Below are 23511 nucleotides of genomic sequence, written 5' to 3'. Positions count from 1 at the left end.
TGATTCAAACGCTATACCTATGGGATTGAGACAGAAAGAGGAGAAACATGAAGGTTTTATGATTTCATATAATACTTTTGATCGAAAAATCAAACTGATTTATTTCATACCCTTAGCTCAATGAGAAAATGGGTCAGATTCTGATTCTACAGGATCAAACCTATGAGACTTAAACTGTGTTTGGATTGAGGGATTTAGAGGAAAGGGAAAAGAAGAGAAATAGAGTTTCATTTAAATTCCCTTGTTTGGATAGTTTATTAAAAATTAAGGGGAGGGATTTGAGGAGATTTGGGATGAAGATTTCATTAAATTTTTGTTAAAATTCTTTCTCTCCAAAATGAAATCATTTGGAGGGAAATGATTACTAATTAAGTCATTTGTAAGTTAAATATCTATTTTACCCTTATACATAATATTTTAACATAAAAATAAAGATAAATTAATAAATTAAACAAATTTTATTTCCTTCTTTATTTTATCTATCCAAACATGAAAGAAGGAAAAATAACCTCCCCTCCCCTCCCTCCCCTCTCTTCCCGCCCCCAAATCCCTCAATCCACACACTCATAAGGAGTGATGGAAGGTAATAAAAAACAGAAAAGAGGGGAAACAAGAATAAATAACTAAATAAATCAAAATGAAGTAAAAGAGCCAGATTTAAAATGAACAAATTCAAACCTAAAGAGGATCTTTCTGATTCTCGTAGAATGCGGGGCAGAGGAGAAAAAACCCTTGTTCTTTATTATAAGATCGTGGTTAGATCCACATGTTCGGTAAAAAGAATATCTTCTCCTCTTTTAGTCCCCAACGTAAGAGAAAAATTAGCCTCGCGTTACAAACACAAAGTTTACTGTTTACTTGAGTAGCATTACACTTGAAACAAATTTAATAAGAGTCGGATTCCCACTCGGAGCCAAAAACAGGGAAAACCAATAGTAAAATACTTCATCCATATCCCCTTGGCCTTGAAAAAAAAGGAAGAAATCACTGACAAATCCAAAAAATAAATTACCAGATTATTAGAAGTTAATGTAGCACCAGTACAGCTAGGTAAAACTCAAGAACTGTGAGGATCACATACTATGCTCTACATACCACCTTGAATCTCAGTCACCTTGAATCATGGCTTCCTTTTCTTCATTGCTGAAGGGCTTCACGATTTTGCAGAACTTCTGTATTCCTTCACATTGTCACTTCTGTCACAAATGATTATTTTGAAGCAGCGGTCAATGGTCCCTTTCCATCATTGCCTGGAGGAAACTTCAAACTGGCGACCGTTCACGTTTGGATTAAGCCCGGTAGAACCTCTCAGGGCTCCTACTGCGATTACGGCCTCTACCATTACCACCAAAGTAACTGCGGTCATGTACAAAACAGAAGACATTCGTTAGTATTGTTTCTAAACATCATTGGTGCAATTTCATAAAGCAGTTGAGCAATTCAAAATCAAATAATGCACCAACAATTCAACATTAACAAAGACACTGCTAGTAAATGAAAAGGCATGAATGACTCGATATTTTGCTTGGCACTTGTATCTTTCATACTTGGTCTTTTCACAGAAGATTCATCATTAGAGAAGGGAAGGATTGAAGCATACTCTTATCACATCCTATGATCACTACTTTAAATAGTCATTTGGCTGCCAATCTGGTCAAAGCTTCAAGAAGAAGAATTGTTTGTCAGCCATCTGGTCAAATTTTTATTTTCCACAGCTTTGGGAAGATGTAATTGTCTTTTCAGCATTTGTTTTACATCTAATTATGAGTATGTCCGCTTCTTTTTTTTGCCCTTCTTCCCGTTAAGTATTTTCAGGGAAAATGTCAAGTACTCGAGTACAACTCAAAGCCATACATAAAATACGTCAACAATTTACTATTAAACCAAGTGGAAGAAAACATGAATCAGCAACAAAACAAAGGAAAAATACGCTCACTTAAGAGAGATCATGGAAATTCAGGTTCTGAAAATTCTTCAAAAGAACAAGAGGTCAAGTACCTATTCTGGGACTCACGACCATATCCACGACCTCCACCTCTTTCTGCCCTGCCAGTCGAGTAACTCGAACCCCTTCCACCAAAACCAAAGTCACTTCCCCCACCATGGCCCCCATCACGACCACCAGAACCCCAACGTCTAGACCTTGCCATGCCACCATTGCGTGAAGCCATCTCACGAATTTCTGGAGGGACTCGCTGATTTGCCCGTTCCAAGACTTTGATGAGTTCTGAAGCATGTTTTGCATCCTGGTCATTGAAGAAAGAGTAAGCCACTCCAGTAGCACCAGCCCTCCCAGTCCTCCCAATCCTGTGAACATAATCCTCAACTCCGGTGGGGAAGTCGTAGTTGATAACCACCCTGCAACAATATCAACCCCAATAAGTTGTTACCAAAACAATTTTTTCACCCAATTAGGAAGAGACAGAACTAAATGAATGAAGCTAACTTTATATGAAAGGTTGAAGTGGAGGGCACATAAACATATTCATAGGATAAGAATGAATCAATGGAAATGACTAAACCTCAATTACTTTCTAATACAGGGATTTCTTGAATGGCTTAAAAGAAACTTTTATGAAAGGGACTAGGCACAAAGTGGGGCACCCGTTTACAAACACAGACACATAACATAGAGCACACAGAAAACCACAATCTTCATTTACAACACCTCAGAATTAAGTTAAGAGACACTGTACTTAAAACCTGAAACTTTGAACCCATTTCAAAGATTCCTCCCTGCTGAAGAAACATTTATCTTAAAACAAAAACACACTAGAAAACTAAAACCGGTTTAAGAGATCCTTGACGGGAGAAGAAACTATAGCCAACAGAGTCCTTGTATGTGCAATAATAAATACATCTACCATAACTTTTAATAGAAGGAATAACACTCCACATCCTCAAACAAGGAAACCCAGAACAAAATCAGGCATTACTATACTTGTCCATCGATTGACGCATCGAGACATTTTAAATATCAGCTCGAACTTACTAGAAGATGGGTAGTCCTACCTGATGTCTTTCACGTCCAGTCCTCTAGCAGCAACATCAGTTGCAACAAGCACCGGTGATCTCCCAGCACGGAATTGATTCAGTACATAATCCCTCTCACTCTGTGATTTATCTCCATGAATGGCAGTAGCCCCGAATTGACGGGTAAGGTTGCGAGCTAGTTGATCGCACATTTTTTTGGTTGAACAGAAAATAATTATCTTTGCCCCATGTTCTTGAGACCTTAATATTTGCTCCAACCGTCTGTGTTTCTCTATGGGTGGCAGTACCTCGACGTACTGCAAGAAAGCCAAAAGCCTAAAATTTTCAACGTTCACCAAAAAGGATACTCCTGCAACTTAGTCAAGAATATGTGTGTAGATAAACAACAAGGGAAACAGAGAATTACACTATCAAATAGCCTAAAATCAGTTCCATTATATAGCAAATTCTTGTAAGGCGAGATTTTTTACCTGCGTGATTGACTTATTGGCTGCAAGCTCATCAACATTCCCAATATTAACCTGAACGGGATTTACCAGTAAATCTGCCGCAATTTTCCGAACTTCCATGGGCCATGTGGCTGTGTACATGAGAGTCTGACGACGAGCAGGTACCTCCTTAACAATCTTTCGTATCTGAGGTTCAAAGCCCATGTCCAACATGCGATCAGCCTCATCCAGCACAAGATAAGAAACTTGACGAAGGCTAATTCTCTTCATCTCAAGAATATCATTCAAGCGGCCAGGAGTAGCGACTACAATATCAATTCCTCTGTCTAGATCTCTTAATTGGGGACCCTTCGGTGCTCCACCATAAAGACACTTCAACAAGTGCAAATAACTAGCATCAGAAACACAAGTAATATCCAGAAACTATTACTCGATTCTGAAACACTTAAATATTCTCTCTCTCGTAAGCAAATAACAGTATCTAAAGCAATACATGATATTTATCAGGGACCAGCTATACACCATACGATGAATGTATTACAAATGTATTTGGAAAGTATCAGAAAAACAACACTTCCATGCCTCTCATTTTGTAATTATTTCAACCGTTTTAGTCCCCTTTCTACTGCTCAGTGACTTTTTCCCTCCCTTTAATAGTTAGGGTAGAAGAAGCGTTGGCAATTTTGACAATAAAAATTCAAGCAAGAATGCAATCAAAAATATGTGCCATGGATGAAAACGCACCACTACAAACATAAGAGAATTTGTAACATTAACAAACAAATAATACCACTCTCTGTAGCCAAAATAATAAATTAATAGACACAGGAAAAATACACAAACACATAAAATGCACAGTAACATCTACAAAGAAAGGTAATAAAAAGAGACTGTTTGTGTGAGTGTGTGCTTTTGTGTGAGAGAGAGACGGTCAACGCACTGTGCAAGAAATTTTTGATGACTTCCCAAACTTCACAGCTTCTTCTTGTATCTGGGTTGCTAACTCCCTCGTTGGTGACAAAATCAACACAGTTGGACCCAACTGAGGGTTATTACTGCAGCGCTTGACCTGAAGAAATCCAGGAATTAAGTAACCCAGAGTCTTCCCAGACCCTGTTTTAGCAATGGCCACTATATCTCTACTTTGCAAAGCGATAGGCCACGATTGTGCCTGAATTGGAGTAGGGGCAGAGAAACCAGCATTCTGTACCTGGAAAGGGGAAAAATCCAGTAACCTTATTAGTGAGGTACCGGCTTCAAAATTTGTGGTGTGTATTTTTTAGGCTTGTAGAGGAGTGGCTGATGGCAGAAGAACCATCATCCCCCATATGCAGATAGCCAAGGCTTGCGACGCAAGCAAGAGCACGAGGAGGCCTCTTTTTCTGTCCGGCAAGAGTGGCAGACTGAATCATCACCAACAACATGCTCGGCCAAGAACTTAGGCGACTCAGATGGCCCGCCACCAATATTGGTCCACCATACCTCGCTCCAAATAATATAGAAGGTTCTCAAACAGAGGGCACCACAGCGTACGACATTAACTCCTCCCAGGAGCAAATATCGCACCTGCGACAAAAAAAGAGTACAGTTGGCTAAAAATATCAATATATGTCTATATCTTAACTTTGATCCCCACCAGTTACAGACCTAATAACAACTCTCCATAAGTTTCCCAACTCATTTGGACTTTGGGCTATCAATAAATCAAAAACAACAAAAGAAAATACAAGCTGGTACCTCTCGAAGAATCTCACGAGGAAGACCAGTAGCTTCAAATGATGTAAAAGGTGCAGGCACTTCACCTCCCTATCAATAGTTGTAGGGAAAAATCATCAACATTAAAATAAGAGAATAAGATTGCAAGGGCCAACATATAAATAAGGGGAATGCACCTATTAACAAGAACTTGCCAATCCACCAAATGTATATATTTCAAAAGTCAAAACATTAATAAATAGATGCTCACAGTAACAGTGATTTCATGCTGACGACAATAAGCCTCCACAGATAAACTACTTCCTCCACCTGATGATCCATGCCCTTTGGGAGATCCTCCATGTCCAGCAACTATAGTCCCATTTGAGTCATTATAAGATTGACCAGGACCTTCCCTCATAGCCTAGTGAAAAATATTTAATGGGGAAAACATAATGATTAATAACCACGTATGAGAATGCATGGAAAACACAAATGGCATAATCAGTTGAGGGGATAAAAAGGTCGAATATTCATTTAAACCCCCAGCTAGAATATTCCAGAATCTTGGGTTAGATTGTGGACGACAACTTCATTTCATATATAACAAGCTCAAGAAAAAAATATTTAGTAGAGGTTGCTTCCCAGTCAATTGGAATGATACGAATAGATATATGATTATTACCAACGAAAATAAGATGCAAAACCTAAAGTATTGTTGTACCAGAAGTCACACAAATACACAATGACTCCAGCACACCGGATGACATCACTTTGATTTTCAACAATGTTTCAAGATCCATTTTAGCATAAAAAATGGTAAACATGTAAGCTTTGAAACCAAAGAAAGTGAACAAGTCCGCTTCTAGCATAGCTTAACACTCAACAAAGGAAATAAAAGGAAGTTCAATAAAAACTATCCTGCTTATAGATCAGCAACCACACTTCAAATACCCAAAGAGATAATCACATTCAGCTAAGAAGGCAAAGTAAAAACTGCAGAAACAAAATTAATTGCAACTACCTGATTATTCCTTGATCCTCCCTCAACTTTTGACCCACCATCTTTGTCTCTGCTATACCTATCATCTCCCTTTTCAGGAATGTAGCTCCGGTACTGTCCTTGAGAAGATTCTTGAACTTGAAATGAAGAACTTACAGAGAATGATGAAGATTTCAGTGGCACAACTAAGCTCGTAGGCCTCTCATACTGGGTGATATTGGTCTGTGGGTTCCAAAAGTAAAGGTACCCAGTTTTTCCATCAACTAGACCTCTCCATGGCTTGGGAAGAGTAGGATCTTCGGGTGCAAATTGAATGGAGGCCGTTGCAGTGGCAGCCATTGCAAGTAGATTACAGATGGAAGACTGAAACTGCACAAAAAAGGAAAGATAAAAGATGAGATGCACTCAATAAATAAATTTATCAAAAAAAGTTAAGGAGAATAGTCACAATTTAACCAGTGACTCCTCCACATGCACATATTTGAAGTTAGGGGGAAACCGAAAAGCAAATACTTAAGATATTTGTGTGTCTGATAAGTTATTTGTCCCCAAGTCCACAAAGTGTCCAAACTTAAGATATTTGTATGTTCTCATTGAAAAGTTCAGATATTGAAAAAAAAAATTTGTAACACCATTTCCTTCAAAATCTGCAATACATTTGCTTCACAGCTAAACAGAGGGTAAGATGAGCGAATCCCACTGAAACTTACAGTAGTACTAATGGGGCAAAAAGGGGGGGGGAAGTAGTGAACTCTCAGATTCCCAAATCCAAGTCCTTGCACTAATTATTGAGTCCTTACAGTCAAACTCAGCAACATGCCAACATCAGCATCATCATCATCATCATCATCATCATCATCAATAAGGAAAGAAGATAGGGAAAAAAAAACTTGACAAGCTCTCTGCAAAGTTCCCTAAAATGTAAACGAAGTTTGGAATTTGGTGGTTCAAATAACACCAAATCCCAAAAATGGAATGTAAAGCAGCCAAGCAAATGGTCTTGTAGTTCTCAGCACACAACCAACACAAAACATATATATACATAACAGGCAGTATAAATCAATATATTTCTGCCTCTTGATTAAAAGTTTGGATATCAGAAAATATATAACAGGCATCTACAGTTTAAACAAATTTCCTCCAAGTGCACTTTCTTAACAACCAAAAAAAGCTTCAAATGAGCAAATCGAATGGAAACTGACAAAAAAAACTAAGACTAAACCTCAAAAAAAAAAGGACCTAACCGACTCCCAAATCCAACCTATTGACGAATAAGCAAACCTAGAAGGACTTTTAAAACGCCAGAAAAACCTAAGTAGTAAACGAAGTTTCCAAGGCAGGATTGAAAACCATCAGATTTAGATCGTAGAAATATCAGATTTTTAGATCTCTTTGAAAAATCCAAAATCAAATGAGAGAAGTAGAGTACCTGGTGGCGTCGATTAGATAACGAAGTTGTTGAAGCGAAAAAATAGAGAAATCGTGTCGGTATACGGTGTTAAGTCTCAACCTTTAGCCCCCTCAACGAGAAAGTTTCAAGGGGGTACAAAGGCTGAGAGAGAAAAGGGAGACTAGTATTCTCCAGCTCCACCGCACAAAAATGTTGGGTTCTGCATTATGTAGGGTTTTGTTAGGTTAAAAGACACTAATACCCCTTTCTTATCTGCCTTAGGCGTGTTTACTCTTAGGGGTCACCAAACGGGCCCGCGGTCCGATGTCCGGCCCAAGCCCGTAAGAAAAGTCGGGTCTGGGCAGCCTGAAAAGACTTTTGGAGGGCTTAGGCCTTAATTTTTTGGTCAAGCCCGGCCCAAATTCCAACTTCATGGGCTAAACTTGGGTCAGACGCGGCCCGACAGGAAACCCTAACAATGGCCCGACACATTATTTATGTTGTTTTACAAATATGTTGGGCTTACATATCCATAAGAAAACATGGGCTTTGGGTGTAACAGCTGCCCTACGTATCTTTGTTTCTTTTCTTGCATTGATATTTATCTATATAAGTGAGTATTTTCCATTTTGAGTGTCTGATGAAACCCTTAATCTTAGCCGAATTAAGAACAATATTGAGTTGAGAGAAAACTCTCGGTTTTGAGAAGAAGTCTCGTTTTTCGTTTAATTTGATTGATAATAATACAATGCAATTCGTTTGGCTTATGTAACCAACGAGTAAACTAGCCAATAAGTCGTCTCAATTTATCTCTCTAATCTTCTTTCACTTCCTAGTCTTCCTTCATAAGATTCAAAATCTTTGCAATTGTAAATTAGTTTCGTGCTTCCGAGTTATAAAAGTTTGAATGGGTTTTCAAGAGATGTATATCTGTCAGTTCTACTTATTCCACCTCCCCTGATAAAAGCATCTCCATTTCATTTGGCTCAAGTGGTGCAACCTTGTTTCTTCCAACCCACACCAGATTCCATTTCCTGAATTCATCTAGAACAAAGTTCTATACACTCAGTCTGTTCAAGAGCTTTGCGAATTTTCTCTGCCAGTTTTGCACTCCCCCAATGCATGTCTGTAAGCAATTTTCTTGAAAATGAACGTCTTCGGATGTGAATAATTCATGTGTTTCTAGGTTAAGTAACTTATAACCTTTAGTTCCTATTGGATTAATCTAAAAACAAGCAAGGTACAGCTCTAGGATTAAACTTAGATCCCTGAGGGAGGGTTTGTTGTTTTTGGCTAAGCAAAAACACCCAAATACCCTTAAACATGGAGTATATAATCTACTGGAATGTTATATAGAATTTCATGAGGGATTTTTATAGTCTTTAACTCTAATTGGTGATCTGTTTATTTGAAATACTACAATTTGTATACAGTGGACCCAAAAATTTTCTTGTAAATTGCTATGTAACGTAAGAGTTCTTGACAACATTTAATAAATGTTGGTGTTTTCTTTCTGCAACCTCGTTCTGTTAACGTGTATAAAGACATGTTCTCTAATGAATGATGTCTTCTAATGTGAAAAATTCATACATGAGAAACTCTCTACCCTTATCTATCTTTACTGTTTTAATTCTTTTTATGAATTGGGTTTTAACAAAGTTAATAAAACCTATAATGAGCTTTCTTGTTTCATCCTTGAAATGCATTAAAAAATCCAGGTCATCTTAAAATAGTCATCTACAATTGTTAAAAAATATTTATAACCTTCAATATACATTAGGTTACTACGACCCCAAACGTCTATGTGAACAAGTTCAAAACAATCATTGGAATGATTGATATTTAAACAAAATAGTTTTCTTTTCATTTTGCCCAAATCACAGTCATGACAATCCTCATTTAATTTCATGGGCAAGAGCTTGGACACATTCCCATAAGGATGTCCAAGTCGTGCGCCCTATCTTAGGGCTAATATAAATCATTGTATCAACACCACAATAGGGAATAAGACATGAAGAGGATGCAGAGTCAAGTTGAATTTCTCATTGCATGGCCAAAGATGCATGAACATGCACACACAAGAAGGTTAAACAATAAACAGTTTAGGGAGTCGTAATCTTGAACCAAATCAATGCATTCCAGCTTTTACATTAGAGTCGATGTAGAGGGCAACAAAAGGGATGACAATCATGATTTTGAAAGCCCAAGTACGTTTCCTTCCAGGCGAAACGAAATGAGGAACCTTTCATAATTCAAACTGTTCTTTTTCCTTAACACCCTAAACAGCAGGGTTCCTGAATTCTACGGACAATGTACACCACAACAGATATAAAATTACATAGTATACTTGGGAACCTGTCAACACACATCAGTCTACAAAGCAAGGAAGGGGCGTTGCTTTTGAGCATGTTCTGGTATCAGCTTGGATAAGAGCTCCAAAGTTGCTCCTTTCACCTCTGCAAGTACACAGGGTCGTTGTTCAGAACTCATTATAATTTCGAATTTGTGAGCAACAAAACTGAAGCAGTCATGAAAGAGTGACTGGAAAAAAACAGTGAACCTTGAGGCTTGAAGTTAAAGAGTGGAGGCAAGGGACGTCCATTAAGTAGACGGGTATTAGGATCACGAAGTTCATCAAAAAATGGGTGGGCACAAGCCTCTAACTGCAAATATAAAGAGGTGAGAACATGGGATGATTTGAACGATAATATAATAAGGAAAAATAGCACAGTGCATTAGGACATTGCACAATACAACTAATTCAAATACTCGTTCTACAAGAATTGGAATAACCACTTTCCTAACTTTCTTTTTCATAGGATGAGATATGAGTTCATGATGACACATAATGTGTTGGTAAAATAAGTACACATATTTTCATAGAGAATTTGAAAACAGTATCAGGATACTTTAGCATAATTGAATCAGTAAAGATGAAAACTGTAGAAAATAGAAGCCAAAACATCTGTTATTACTTATTACGCTAAACCACAATGACAGGAAAAAGTAAATACTTACAGCTGTGCACCTTAGACTTGGAGAGTACTGGAGAAGTCTTGAGACAAGATCTGCTGCTTCAGGAGGCATACGCTTGTGGAATATCTGTCCGTAGACAATAAGTCATGAGATAGAATGCAAAAAAGATACAGAAGTCCAGCAACATAAACAGCACAACAGTCAGCACAGGAACAAGAGTTCTCACCTTGTGCCATGGATGAGCTTTAATTTGTGGGAATTTAAATTCCGTGTAGTTTGGATTCATACACTTGATTTCTTCACGTGTTGGTGTGCCAAGTACCTAAGCATGCAGAAGAATTTTGATTCAAGTGGATAAATGGGAAACAACATGTTAAATTTATAAAATAACTAAGACAGAGCTTTCATCCTACACAAGAAAGGTTTCGAAGATTCTACCTTAATAATCTCAACAAGCTGATCAACTCCACTCTCCCCAGGAAAGAGAGGCTACATGTCCAAGAGAAGGAAAGCAGAAATCCATATTTATATTAACTCACATTTAATAACAAAGGAAAAAGTAAAATTCTAAGGCATGTAGAGAACCTGTCCTAGAAGCAATTCAGCAAGGACACAACCCACAGACCAAACGTCGATTGCAGTTGTGTACTCTGTAGCCCCAAATATGAGTTCAGGTGCTCGATAATAACGAGAACAAATATATGATATATTAGGATCGCCCTTGACCTGCCAAAAATTGTGGATCAAGAAGTTTGAAGCCGATTACACAAAGAGAAAAGACTATGAACTATCATAAGAAAAATAGCACTACTAAGTTCCCAACAAAGAATCCACTGGTCAACCCAACACAGGGGTGGGGGGAGGAAAGAGAGAAGGGAGATGGAAAAAAAAAATGAAGTATTTTCTCTTTGTTTCCAGGGGAACACAAACAGAATTGCTGAGGTGCATTAATCTGATATTACAGAGATGATGTAGTATACATGCACATTAAATATAGTCATGGTCGGAACTGCCTTGATTCAATTGAGTATAAGAATTTCAACAGCCAACAATGTTTCAGAACTCTTCCCTCAAAGTTGAAAGTGGAGATCGACAAGCACAGCTTGGAAAGTTCTCGTCATTTTTAACAAACAAGATATTTTCAAAAACAAAAGTTTGAAGATACAGAAAAGAAGGTAAAAAGGGAAATTACGGAACATCTGTTTAAAAACACGCCACTAACAAAGAATATTCCCAGAAATAATTAACTATGGCTAGTTTCATTACATACTCATTAATATACTAACATCGCAAGAATCAACAACTCCAACTTAATAGGATCTCCGTTCTAAACTCAGAATATAAAACTGGGAGACCTAAGAAAGTAATACACAAGCAATAATACTGTACCAGAACTTTTGCACTTCCGAAATCACAAAGCTTAACCTGATGAGTGTGGGGATTGACCTGCAACAAAAGAGATAACAAAATTAATAATCATTTAATCAAAAGAACCTGAAGTTTTAAGGATTTAGATAAATACAGTCATACAAACCAAAAGATTCTGTGGCTTGATATCCCTGTGACAGACTCCCACACCACCATGAACATATGCCAAAGCTCTGCAAATCTGCCAATAGATCCAACAAGAATTATACAACATTAGAAATATCTAATGAGGTAGACAGCAAATAGACCACTACCACTCATTTGAGGGACTATTTTTTTTTTTCAAAAACCAAGATATTTTGCGACCGGACTAATCACAGGCTCAATATCTCTCCTTTAAGATTACTTTGATAAAATGGAACTAGTTCTGGAATTCAACACCAGGCTTCTTGATCACAGTGGCTTTTTAATGTTTTTCATCCTCCATCAGTTCATCAACCCTATTATTCTTCCTTCTTACTCAGCTACATACTAGCTTTCTACTACATTATCAGTCAACCTGTTCAACACCTACCCTACCCAAATCAACCCCTTCATAACAGCAAGAGTCATTGCATGGCATACAGAATGTTGAGTCCCACTTCTAAACCCTAGGTGTCAGCATGTTAACGCACAAACGACGCATAAAATATGTCTGAAACAAGCATTTGAGCATTTTACTCCAGCAAATAAAGTGATAAACACCGCGTTTGTTAAACAAAATCTCAGCAAAATTCTCTACTTCTGAAGATGAAAGTGGGATTCAAGAGGATGAAATAGTTGATAAAGCATCTAGAGCTAAATAGCAAAGTACAAAGAATTGGGTTTTGAAATATTATAATAATCAGTCCCAAAGGACCCAAACTAATGTTTTTTTCCCCTTTATTTTCCTCAAATCTATGAAAGTAAATTTCTTTTCTTCCTTCTTTGTCATTGAATATAGAATTTCATGTATTTCTCCGATACTGCATACAACCTGATATGTGTAGAGTTTGACATATATTAAAGGCATCCGCTGATTTGCCCTGCTGTAGTGCTTTGCCACACGATAAACAGTCTCAGGTACATATTCAAGCACCAAATTGAGATAGAGCTCATCCTTGTCGGTGGTTGAAAAGAAACAGTGTTTGAGTGACACAACATTGGGGTGATCAAGAAGGCGCATGGTTTGCAATTCACGATTCTTATATCTTTTATCTTGCAAAACCTTCTTGATAGCAACAAATTCTCCTGTTTCTAGACACTTGGCCTGAAAAATAGAAAAAATGTGGTTGAAAACCATAGCACATTGGACAGAAGAATTATAAATCCGATGAAAGGCCAGAGATGTATAACCTGAAATACAATTCCAAAGGAGCCTTGTCCAACCACACGTTCAGCCATATAACTTATGGTCTGAGGCAAAATAAATAAAACACATTTAAAGTAAATAGTACGTGCTAGGTCATAGAACGTTAATAGACATTGCCTAAAAACATAATATGTTACCATACAACAAAAATAAGTAGGTGTGATGCTTAGGTAAATCTCTCTTTTCTTTCTTCGTTTTTATCTATTTTTCCAGCCATTCTAGATACGCTCTTATTTTTTCTAGCCCTAATTATTGTTTTCAAGAACTCAAACCATCCTATATTCTTGATTTAACCAAAAATGCTTAAAATCGCTCTCAAGAACTCCTTAAAAGAGGATTGCGAACGCTGTCCTACATCATGGTGTCAATAGAAATTAATGGAGAGGAAAAATAGATAACATCTCTTATCTCACCAAAACTTACCTGTTTAGGTTTACCATTCCTACCACCAATAGTTGTAACAATAATATGGCCTGTTTCCATTTCGTTGCCATTTACCACTGCTGCTTCCACATCCTATCACAAAGAAACAGTCAACACAGAAAAGATATACAATAAATAAACAACAACAAAAAAATCCCCAACAAGCAGATTCCAACAGATCCAAAACTCATAAGACGTTCACTGTTTCAACCTTATCATCCGTGATCCTCATCTCATTGATTTCCTCGGGAAGCTTATCAACAAATATTGCATTGCCAAAAGGTTTTTCAGCAGTAAAAGCAGATGCTGAAGCATCCGATTCTGATGCCATCTATGGTATAACAAAATATAAGTAGAATACCAAATGTTCACAGCCCTTCACAACACACAATCCGTGCTATAGTAAGGCATTTTTGACCTGAGAATAAAAGAAAAAAATGATATCATACACTACATACCACATGTTCAATAAAATTTGCATGGACTTTGTTTATTATAATTTTTTTCCCAGGCATGGGGAGAGAATTATTAAGCACAAAGCATGGACCACTGATAACCTAATAAGAACTGTTGTTCATTAGTTGGCACTTGGCAGTTAACTTTGGGAAGAATTAATAGATTCAACATGTTCTCCAGTATTGACATGAAAGTTTAAAGAAGTGAAAATATAAAATAAGTCAGATGCTTTTGGAAAGTTGAAATAATTCCTTCATATACCTAATGAGTAGTGATGCTGCATCATAAGCAAGGAAATTGTATTATAACACAAGCAAATATATAGAGAGTCAGAGACAGTTATCTAAATGCAGTGCTAATAATAAACCGGTTCACTCTCAATTTTGAGGGTACCGCAACGCAATCCAATAATCCTATTAATCCAGAGAACATGCAAAGCTTGGATTTATGGGCTTAGAAGTCGACATGTATTATTGCGGCAAGTCACTAACTCTGCTTTCTTGACCATCATTGTATAATGGTCAACAGTTGACTAACAATAACTTGAGACAATCGGCTCATTACATAATTTAGAATGTGGACTTTTAGATAACTATCACCTCTAACATACTCCTCCCTTCTGATAGATAGAATAGTGCTAAAGTCATTCAACTTGGTAACTTTTCAATCTTCAAACCTTCATGGCTGTGGAAAAAGATAACGAGCTTTAGCAATTAGCATTCAAGCAAAGGGAAATTTTTAGCACTCATCTTTTACATATACATACTGACATATAAGAAGTTCACTTTCCCACTCTATTCTTGCACCCTCTATTATTTCTCTTACAATTTTTGCAAAGTTAATTGTCTCCGCAACATGCACAATCAACAATACTTTAAACAATATTTCTGTCTCACAATTTTGAGAGCCCAGAGAATTTGAGCTGGTTCCATTAAAGTCTACCAAGCCAATATCTTTAAGAAACTTATAGCTAGCACCATTTGTACAAAAAATGAAATCGCTGATCCATTGTTATGACTAGCAACTTTTAATCAAAAGCCATGAACAAAACTTGCTTAACAGTAGTCCAAAAGTTGAATGTCAGAACAATTTAACCACCCGCAATAATGACAGGAAGCTCTCCCACTTTGAGATATAATATATCATACCACTCATCCACGAACCTATAAATCTTACAATAAAAAAAAAAACATACTAAAGTGATAATGGCGATCTATAGAATCAAGTCAGGCATTCCAATTACATAAGCTATTAATTGAGAAAGAGAAGCTTTAAATTACTTGCAACGAAATTTGATTCTCTGTACCAGTGAAGGAAACGAAAGAGAAAGGAAAAGGACCCTACCAGTGAAACACCGAATTACTCACATTTCGCAAGCGATTCCACCCAAAAAGCTCCAAACCCTTACAGTCTTTGTTTTCTTCAAGTCTCAGCAATTTCTTGAGAGTTTTGACTGACTTCGAACGAGACCCTCTTTGGATGCTCTTGTTCTCGTGCTTCTCCGATTCTGATCGAGCAGAGCGGACCCAAGAGGTGTATTTGTCAAATCTGATTGAGAATTTCTTTTTGACGTCCGTCGGGGATCGAAGTATTCGGTTTCTGACGTGGCAGAGAGTGGTTGGGTTGGTTTAGACTTACGTCAATGTGTTGACCAGCTTTACTAACAGAGAAAATGTTAGCTACGCGAGGGTTTATCTTCCCGTAGAATACGAACCGTCGATTTCATAAAACTTGATTTTTCTTCAAACAAACCGATCGAGATGCTCATTTAGTCTTCATTTGGCTCATATTTAGGGAACCATGTAGGATTATACTTTGCACCCCCGCAAGGCTGAAAAGGCCTATCGCATGGGATTCTGGCGTAATCTCGCTTATAGCATATATGAATCTCATGCAACTGTAAATCATTATTGGTGTTTCTACTGCAAACAATTGTAGTCTGTGTTCTTAAAGACTTCTTTAAAGCAGCTTCAATGGCACGCGATCGATATCCATGAGCATTAGTAGGAACAATTTGTTCTTTCTGTTTCATTTAAGGAAAAAAATATATATGTATAGATTAAGGTCTTATTTGGTATCACATAAAAAAAATTATGAAAACAAGAACAAGAAAATAGAAATAAGAAAATGAAAACATATTTACAACTTGTTTGTTTGGTTGCGTACCTAAATCAAAAATGAAAAACATGAATTTGATTAAAAATAAGATCATCATGTAAGATGTCGTGAAGCCGTGTTCTTGATTCATAGAAATAGTTATTGTCATTGATTCAAATATTAGTAGGGGTCACCAAAGGGCCTGCAGGCAAAGGCCCAGCCCGAGCTCAAGGGTAAAAGCCCGGCCCAAGCCCTAAAAGACATAGGGCATGGACAGCCTGAAAATACTTATGGGTGGGCCAAACAAGCCAAAAGCTTGACTCAAACCCCAACTATTGAACAATAACATGGACCCAAATTTGAGACAGAAACACAGCTCAGGACTGATGCCTTAGCCAAGATTGACCTGGGCAGACCCAAGACAGAAACCCATCCCGAGATTGAATTGGGATAGAAATCTAGTCCGAGACTAACATGGGCCAATCCGTGACTGAAACCTTGACCGGGACTGACATAGCACCAATGTTCGCCCTGGGAACGAAACCCAGCCTGGGATTGTCCCGAGACCGACTTTGGACCGAATCCCAGCCAACGACAAAAGCCCTACCAGAGACTCACCCGGGATCGAAACTCGACTCGAGACTAACCCAATACCAAATCTCATCATGGGACTGAGGCCTGGCCAGGGCCGAGTTGGGATCAAATTTGGGCTCAAACGAACAACCCTAACCCAAAGCTTGGCCTAGGATTGACCTGGGCACAAAGCATGTCTCATAAGCCTGATTTATCTTGGCTTTGGTCGTCCTTGGGCTACCATTTTTGTTCCAAGCCATGCCAGAAATCCGAATGGTCAATCCAGACTTGGGCCGTAAATTTTCTGCTCGGCCAGATGCCGAGGCCTAAATATGAGCCCTTAGAACAAGAAAAACGAGAGAAAATGGTTGATAGGTATGTCATGTGAGAGAGAAAAGTGGTCGTCGTGTGTGTTATGTATTTACCTTCAGTCTCAGCTGCAGAGAGGATACCAAGCAAGTCCATTTCGTTTGTGACATTTAAAGTGGTCTCGAAAAAATGTAAAGGTTAGTTAGGCTTGTCAAAACACATCCCATGTCTTCTCCATTGATATCGCCAATTACCTATATTCTTGTAATTGTTTCGAGGATGTACTGCTTCTGGCCAATTTGTATCGATATCACCTCATATTTGTATTAATAAGTCAAAACAAAAATAAAAAAAAATCTGATTAACTCACAAGAACCTTAAGATAAACTCACAAGAATTCTGCTTTGATGCTGATTAAATAAATATCTAGACATCAAACCCCGCTGACAAAGGAAACATACAAAGGAACCGTATTACATTGTTAACAGTTTAACTAATCTTGATGCTATGAAGTATGAACAATGCTACAGTGTACGATCCACACACCATTCTTTTCATCTTGATCCAACTCCAGATACATCCAACAAAAATTGGAACACGACAGGATAAAGTTCCATTTAATCCACAAGTCATTAGAGGCAAATACAGCATGAAAAATAAGCAGACAATTCTCAAATAAACCCGGTGCCCTGGTTCTCTTAATCAAAAGCTATTTCATCATCCTTCATATACTTCTCCTGCACTTCAGCAGCTGTGGGATGTTCTGTTAAGCAAAACTTAATAAACTCATCAATAGAAATCAGCATTTGCAGGTTGTAGAGAATGGACAACTTAACCTAGAAACTCCAGAGATGACATTTCTCTTAAAACCGTGCATGAAATGTATGGCCTACTCAAAAACATAAAATATATATATGAATATATTAAAAAAAGTATTTCCCGATATTATGCATAAGGGAAATCTCATTAAACCACACCGGTGATTTACTCACCAGACTATCAGTCAATCATAAATCTGGTTCAATTGATAGAACAGAAATTGCAGATTCAGGAGCAAGACTTCCTTAAGAATTCGTAATCATACAGTGACAAAAGTCCAAAAAAGAAAAGAGCTCTTCTTAGTTCTTTCTAATAAGCTTCCAAACAGCATTGACTTGTAGCCAGCACCTTAGACTAGCACAAGGTGCAAGATTGACTGCCTCCTCCCTCAACAAACTAGGAATAGAAGCTCGTAACTTATCAAAAAATGCCCAGGGCGCTTATTAGAAATTCCAAAGAGAACAAAAATCAAAATAAACAAACAAAGTAATGTGTGTTACTAGTGATTCAGGCAACTAATTTATCGCATGCAATGACTACGGGACTAACTATGTTTCTGATTTATCAAAGACTTTCCTCAAAGGACAGAAGTCAGTTTTACTACAGCATGGGGAAGACATGCATCTGTACTGTTGTTGCAGCATAAAACCAACCTAGAGGGAAATATTTGGACATGATCTTTCTCATGAAGGCAATGAAAATATCTGTATAACTTCCAAGAGATAGGTCCGATTCAAAAAGACAATGCAAGTTGTTCTAATCCTCCCAAGTCTGACGAGCTATTATTTAAAACTAACTCTCAAAACCAAGGAAAGCATTTGAACATTAAAACATGAGTAAAAGGATATCTGTAGTATTCCCAGTCAACTGGACGGACTGCAATCTTGCTGAATTCAACAGCACTAGCTTCGATACCAGCAAATATGTACCCATTGCTACTGTCTATTAGTTTCACAAGATTCGCAACACTCTCTTTGTCCTGAAATGGATTGCTGGACAATAACACACAATCCACGAAATGCAATCCAATGAAACAAGAACAAGGAAATGGAGGGAAGTTCACCGACCTGAATATTTAAGGTTGTAAAGTTTACGAGACTAAAGTTTTCAATTACATCACAGAGCTCCTTCGTGAGCTTTCTGCAACAACAATGGGAACAAGCTTATATCAAGAAAGCAGATTAAGGCAGATTAAAGCAACAATGCATTTCATCAAAGAGCAAATGTGATTCCATTTCAGACCGACAACATTGGCAGTAAACTCAAAATGATCGAAGGCCTTGAACCTTACCAAAACCTGATTGCATCAGTGCATGTACCCCTACCACTCTGGGTGATTATATCCCAGAGTGCATACTAGCCGACAACAAAATTGCAACAGGAATACCAGTATAACATCTGACACAAAATTATCAAAGAAGGTACCTTCACAGAAAGTTCCCTGGTAGTTTAAAAAAGTACCATATAAAAACCACCATATGAACAGGGGCCCAAAAAGTATCCAACAAAAAACAATTCCCCAAATTTGCCTGAACTTATAATTCTACACATGAGTTTATGACATTTATCAGTGAAAAAAATCTCATTAGGAGGAGGTGGACTTTTACAACAAGAAAGATCTTAGCAACAACCATCTAAACAATCTTACTGAATCAGAGAAAAGAAACAACTAGAGTTAAAATGGCATAGAAAATCAACATCACATGACTACATGAGCAAACTGATGAGTGATGAACACAAGTCACTTGATAAATTTCTTAATAGCAAAACCTATATTTAGCAGCACGAGGATCCTGATCAAGATGCTTCTCTAAATACGATAAATCTTGCACATCTGTGTAAAAATCAAGATTAAAAGCTGCAAAGAATGAAAACAAAAAAACAACTATCATTAGCAAAAAGACCTATGTATCAAATATGCAACATTATAGAATCAGTACTAAAAGAAAAAACTACAACCAACCTAGCCTTCCATAGCTCTCAATAAGATCAATTTTAGATAACACATTGATGTGCGGGAGTTCCAGATGTAGCATGGTCGATAATGAGAGAAGCAATGCGCTAATGTATTTCCCAGGATCGCTGCAAAGATGGGCATCAACTAAATGCACGGCCGTCAACTGCATAAAATGTAGAACCCAATGAAATTCTTCCAGTAACATCAAGAATATCAATCTGAAGTCACATCAACTACTCAGGCTTCAGCAGAAGTGTTCAGAAAATACAAAAGCACTACTGCAAATAATCATACCCGAAGATTTAACTTCTTTATAAGCTTCATGATTACATTCTTGGCATTGGAGTGAAGGAAAAATAATTCCACCTGCCCCGGAAAATCAAAGAGAAGGTAGTGATCTGCAAAGAAAAGGTATGATGCAGTGAAACCACCAAGTATCCTAAGTTATTTCAGCAGCAGGCTTTTCTTCACTGTTCTTGTTATTGCTCAAAAGTGGAATAACTATATTATAATAGTAAGGTATCTTGCTTGATTTCATTCCCCAAATCAGCAATTATCAAATGGCTTTACAAAAAGAAATGTAGACATACATACGGACCTGCAAGCAAGTGCACATACAACCATAGATATCCATCAAGCACATCCACGAAAGAATGAAAAAGCCAAGAATATATAAAACATAGTGCCAAATTTCAGTATACTGAGGCACATTAGATTCCATTTTGTCATAAGGAAATTTATATCCACAAGAAATCAAGCCATATAATTGCCAATGACATGTGGCCCAGTGATAGAATTGCAAGGGTGCAACCTAAATGTCACATGTTCAATTCTTATAAACAAGTCCCTCCACATATTATGTGGGGTAAGATCTGAGCACATCATGCTGGTATCCAACCCCGCCACTACGAGAGTCTTGTACATGAGAGTGGCTTTTATAATTGTCAATGTCATCAGCATGAGGAAATTTGACAAGCTCATGGGAAATTACACTATTAAATCCCATCTCTCATTCAATTCAGGTAATCTTATGCCCATAGTTCAAACTTTTAGTATTGCGTAAAAAAATTTGGAAAAGTATAGTATGTGAACAACGGACAAATAATTATGATTACAGCTTATCCTTAGCTCTTTACCTGATTCCTAAGGCACTCGTTATAGTTATGATTACAGCTTATCCTTAGTTCTTGCCTGATTACCTAAGGCACTTGTTCATAAAATATTCCTTATAGATCAATAAAGTATACTTATATCTCTTCGGCTTTCATCAACCGATATAACTTTATTTGGATACTGCAAAGCTTAATATAGCTTTGGAGAGAACAGAAGCATATGAAGCAATTCCCCAGTTCCCAATGCAGGCTAAGTTACTTGATAGTGACCTTAAAATACTCTAAAGATTCGCGATGAGAAAACAAAGTAAAATGGAGCATGCATACAGTAAAGTTGCATAGTCTAAGAACTTAAATAAATAGTAAAGACATAATATACTAACCTTTCAAAAGAGGTTCCAATTTAGATTGCAACCAGTCAATATTCTTCTCTAAATAATCCATGCAGTACACCAGACCTGGTTGCAGACAAAAAGTATAACTTAGGAATTGCAAGAAAAAAATATAGACACTAGGCTATCGAGTAGGAAAACCATTGCCCAGTTTCAAAAATATTCTGACGTTCTAACCTTCCCCCCAGCAAAAAAAACCCTTCTTCCTCCCCTCCCCCATGGGCGCAAAAAGAAAAACCACAAAAAAGGCCTTTGCCAAAGAGGGGGAAAAAAAAAAGGTCAACGTGATTCCCTTACCAGTTTCTTTGGTGTAAAAAAAAAGGATCATATTATAGCACCATGAAGTAACGCTTGGCACCTCATCATCTGCCCTTAGGGGGAGATTTCTACTTCCATCTAATATACAAGCACTTGCCGATAGAAACAAAGCTTATTAACCAGTAAAAGAAATAGCATATTTAGTACTTTTGAAAGTGCTACTCCTTAATGTAGTCAGTGGCTCAGTGAATCCCCGGCGTCGGGCTTTCAAATAAACTAGATTTAGTGATCTTGCCTTTTTCCTTTTACATGGGATTTCAGAATAGTTTGTCCAATAAACACTCACGGAAGTTATAGCAATAAAGTGGGCTTACCTCCATTGGGACCAAGAGAATGCTCTGCCATTACATCACTTAGTTTTATAAGATCTTCAATATTCACAGCACACTCATACCTTAATCATGTGAAGGAAACTTTTTTCATCAAATATGAGTATAGGAAAAGATTATTGAAACATATTGAGAAAAGGATACGGTAACATATCATTTGCAGGATCTAAATTGATAACAGCAACCTTCCTGCATAAGTAGCAATGTCAACGAATTTTAATCCCGGGAATAAATTCAAGTTTTAATACATTTATTTGCATATAATAAAAGAATGAAACACAAGTTTGAAGGTTTCACAGGGTATGACGTCAAGTTTACTCTACATCCATTCACATTAGCAAAATAGAACAAACACATATTTGAAGGCTTACAGCAGTATATTCAAATATCATTATTTGTCAAAAGGATGTACCCAAGGCGAAAAATTTGCAGAGACATAAAAATCCAAGCTGGTTACTAATTTTTCAATCGAGCTATACATCCAAGAATTACATTTGTAACAATACGATTGGTGTCGACACAACTTCCAACCTTATCGGCCTAAAAACCCCTTCAGCACACCAGAGGCTGTGTTATAATGATTGCTAAGGCCCTTCTTCGCAAAAACAAAAAAGAGTTCCAAATTGGAATAGGTAACAAATAATACCAGGGAAGAGAAGACCTTTGGTCCATCAATCATCTCTAAAAAGAAACTATAATCATCGTTTCCATACACTAGCAATCATCCCACTTAACATATTCCACAGACAGACAGGTGACAGGTGTTCCTATGTCTCATTAGCATTGTTAATGTCTGAATAGTTACCATTCAAAGTTTATACTGAAAAAAAAATGACAAGAGAAAGAGGTCTGAAGGAAAAGGATAGTCAAATAATAAACCTGCCGATGAGAGGGAGGAACTGAGACATGCCGTTGCAGTAAGTGGTCTTGCCAGAACCGGGTGGGCCAATCACCACCTGCCCAAACACCATCTTCCTCACTAATTTTCTCTCAAATTACTTACAACAGAAAATTTTGCCGCTTTGAATTGGTGCCTCTGGGGGTGGTGGTGGTTTAGGGTTTATGATATTTAAATCCCCCCAAAAACACAAGCAGAGACAGAGAAAACTCTGTATTGATGGAAACCTGAAACTAGAAACTGAATATTCAACCGAATCAGAGTAACTGCATATGCAAAAGAGCTCTGGTTCAGAGCGGCGATGGAGAACCGATGTTGAAAACAGAGAGCAGACACAGGTGGGAAAGTATTGAAAACTTGAAACAAATAGAAGACTAGAAAAGGATCTTGGATTTTGATTTGGGCCCAGTTTGAAAATTTAGAGGCTAGGCCCAGTTTTACGGGCCTTTTGTTAAATATGCTCTGATGGAAAATTAGTCCATGCTTTGTAATTGGGTTTCATTAAAGCTTTTTAACATACGGGCTTTGTTTCTAGTGGTCTGGGCTTTGCAATTGGGTCTAGA

The 23511-nt window shown here is 37.5% G+C and overlaps 3 protein-coding genes across 9 annotated transcripts; all 3 read right to left on the bottom strand.

The window, feature by feature from the left end:
* Window positions 1-776: 776 nt before the first annotated feature.
* On the bottom strand, window positions 777-7741 carry LOC120009247 (DEAD-box ATP-dependent RNA helicase 46-like). The gene is made up of 9 exons (XM_038859744.1): window positions 7571-7741; window positions 6163-6510; window positions 5410-5562; window positions 5181-5249; window positions 4384-4653; window positions 3465-3815; window positions 3013-3290; window positions 1999-2358; window positions 777-1356 (listed from the first exon to the last, which is right to left on the bottom strand). Exons 2-9 carry the CDS (start codon window positions 6478-6480, stop codon window positions 1290-1292), a joined length of 1866 nt encoding a protein of 621 aa, XP_038715672.1. The 5' UTR covers window positions 6481-6510; window positions 7571-7741; the 3' UTR covers window positions 777-1289.
* Window positions 7742-9632: 1891 nt separating this feature from the next.
* LOC120009708 (shaggy-related protein kinase epsilon-like) lies at window positions 9633-15714 on the bottom strand. Of its 6 annotated transcripts, none has more exons than XM_038860393.1 (14): window positions 15512-15714; window positions 14744-14828; window positions 13891-14106; window positions 13689-13781; window positions 13250-13309; window positions 12891-13163; window positions 12042-12116; window positions 11897-11953; window positions 11093-11233; window positions 10946-10996; window positions 10734-10829; window positions 10550-10633; window positions 10092-10194; window positions 9633-9987 (listed from the first exon to the last, which is right to left on the bottom strand). In XM_038860393.1, the coding sequence occupies exons 3-14, from the start codon at window positions 14017-14019 to the stop codon at window positions 9905-9907; spliced, it is 1245 nt and encodes a 414-aa protein (XP_038716321.1). In that variant the 5' UTR covers window positions 14020-14106; window positions 14744-14828; window positions 15512-15714; the 3' UTR covers window positions 9633-9904. The 6 variants fall into 6 exon arrangements, with proteins under 6 accessions (XP_038716321.1, XP_038716325.1, XP_038716320.1 ...); XM_038860397.1 differs by having other exon boundaries at window positions 13900-14106; XM_038860392.1 differs by having other exon boundaries at window positions 15489-15691.
* A 1792-nt stretch (window positions 15715-17506) lies between these two features.
* LOC120009371 (GPN-loop GTPase QQT1) lies at window positions 17507-23304 on the bottom strand. 2 transcript variants are annotated; one of them, XM_038859936.1, is made up of 10 exons: window positions 22930-23304; window positions 22195-22239; window positions 22036-22115; window positions 21395-21469; window positions 20194-20297; window positions 19906-20062; window positions 19713-19800; window positions 19010-19082; window positions 18791-18921; window positions 17507-17876 (listed from the first exon to the last, which is right to left on the bottom strand). In XM_038859936.1, the coding sequence occupies exons 1-10, from the start codon at window positions 23019-23021 to the stop codon at window positions 17822-17824; spliced, it is 900 nt and encodes a 299-aa protein (XP_038715864.1). In that variant the 5' UTR covers window positions 23022-23304; the 3' UTR covers window positions 17507-17821. The 2 variants fall into 2 exon arrangements, with proteins under 2 accessions (XP_038715864.1, XP_038715865.1); XM_038859937.1 differs by lacking the exon at window positions 22195-22239 and having other exon boundaries at window positions 19906-20095.
* Between the last annotated feature and the right edge of the window lie 207 nt (window positions 23305-23511).

Source organism: Tripterygium wilfordii, chromosome 11 (assembly GCF_013401445.1).
Source record: "Tripterygium wilfordii isolate XIE 37 chromosome 11, ASM1340144v1, whole genome shotgun sequence".
Lineage (NCBI taxonomy): Eukaryota > Viridiplantae > Streptophyta > Magnoliopsida > Celastrales > Celastraceae > Tripterygium > Tripterygium wilfordii.
The sequence above is the reverse complement of the archived record's forward strand: the minus strand, read 5'-3'. Positions and strand labels throughout refer to the sequence as shown.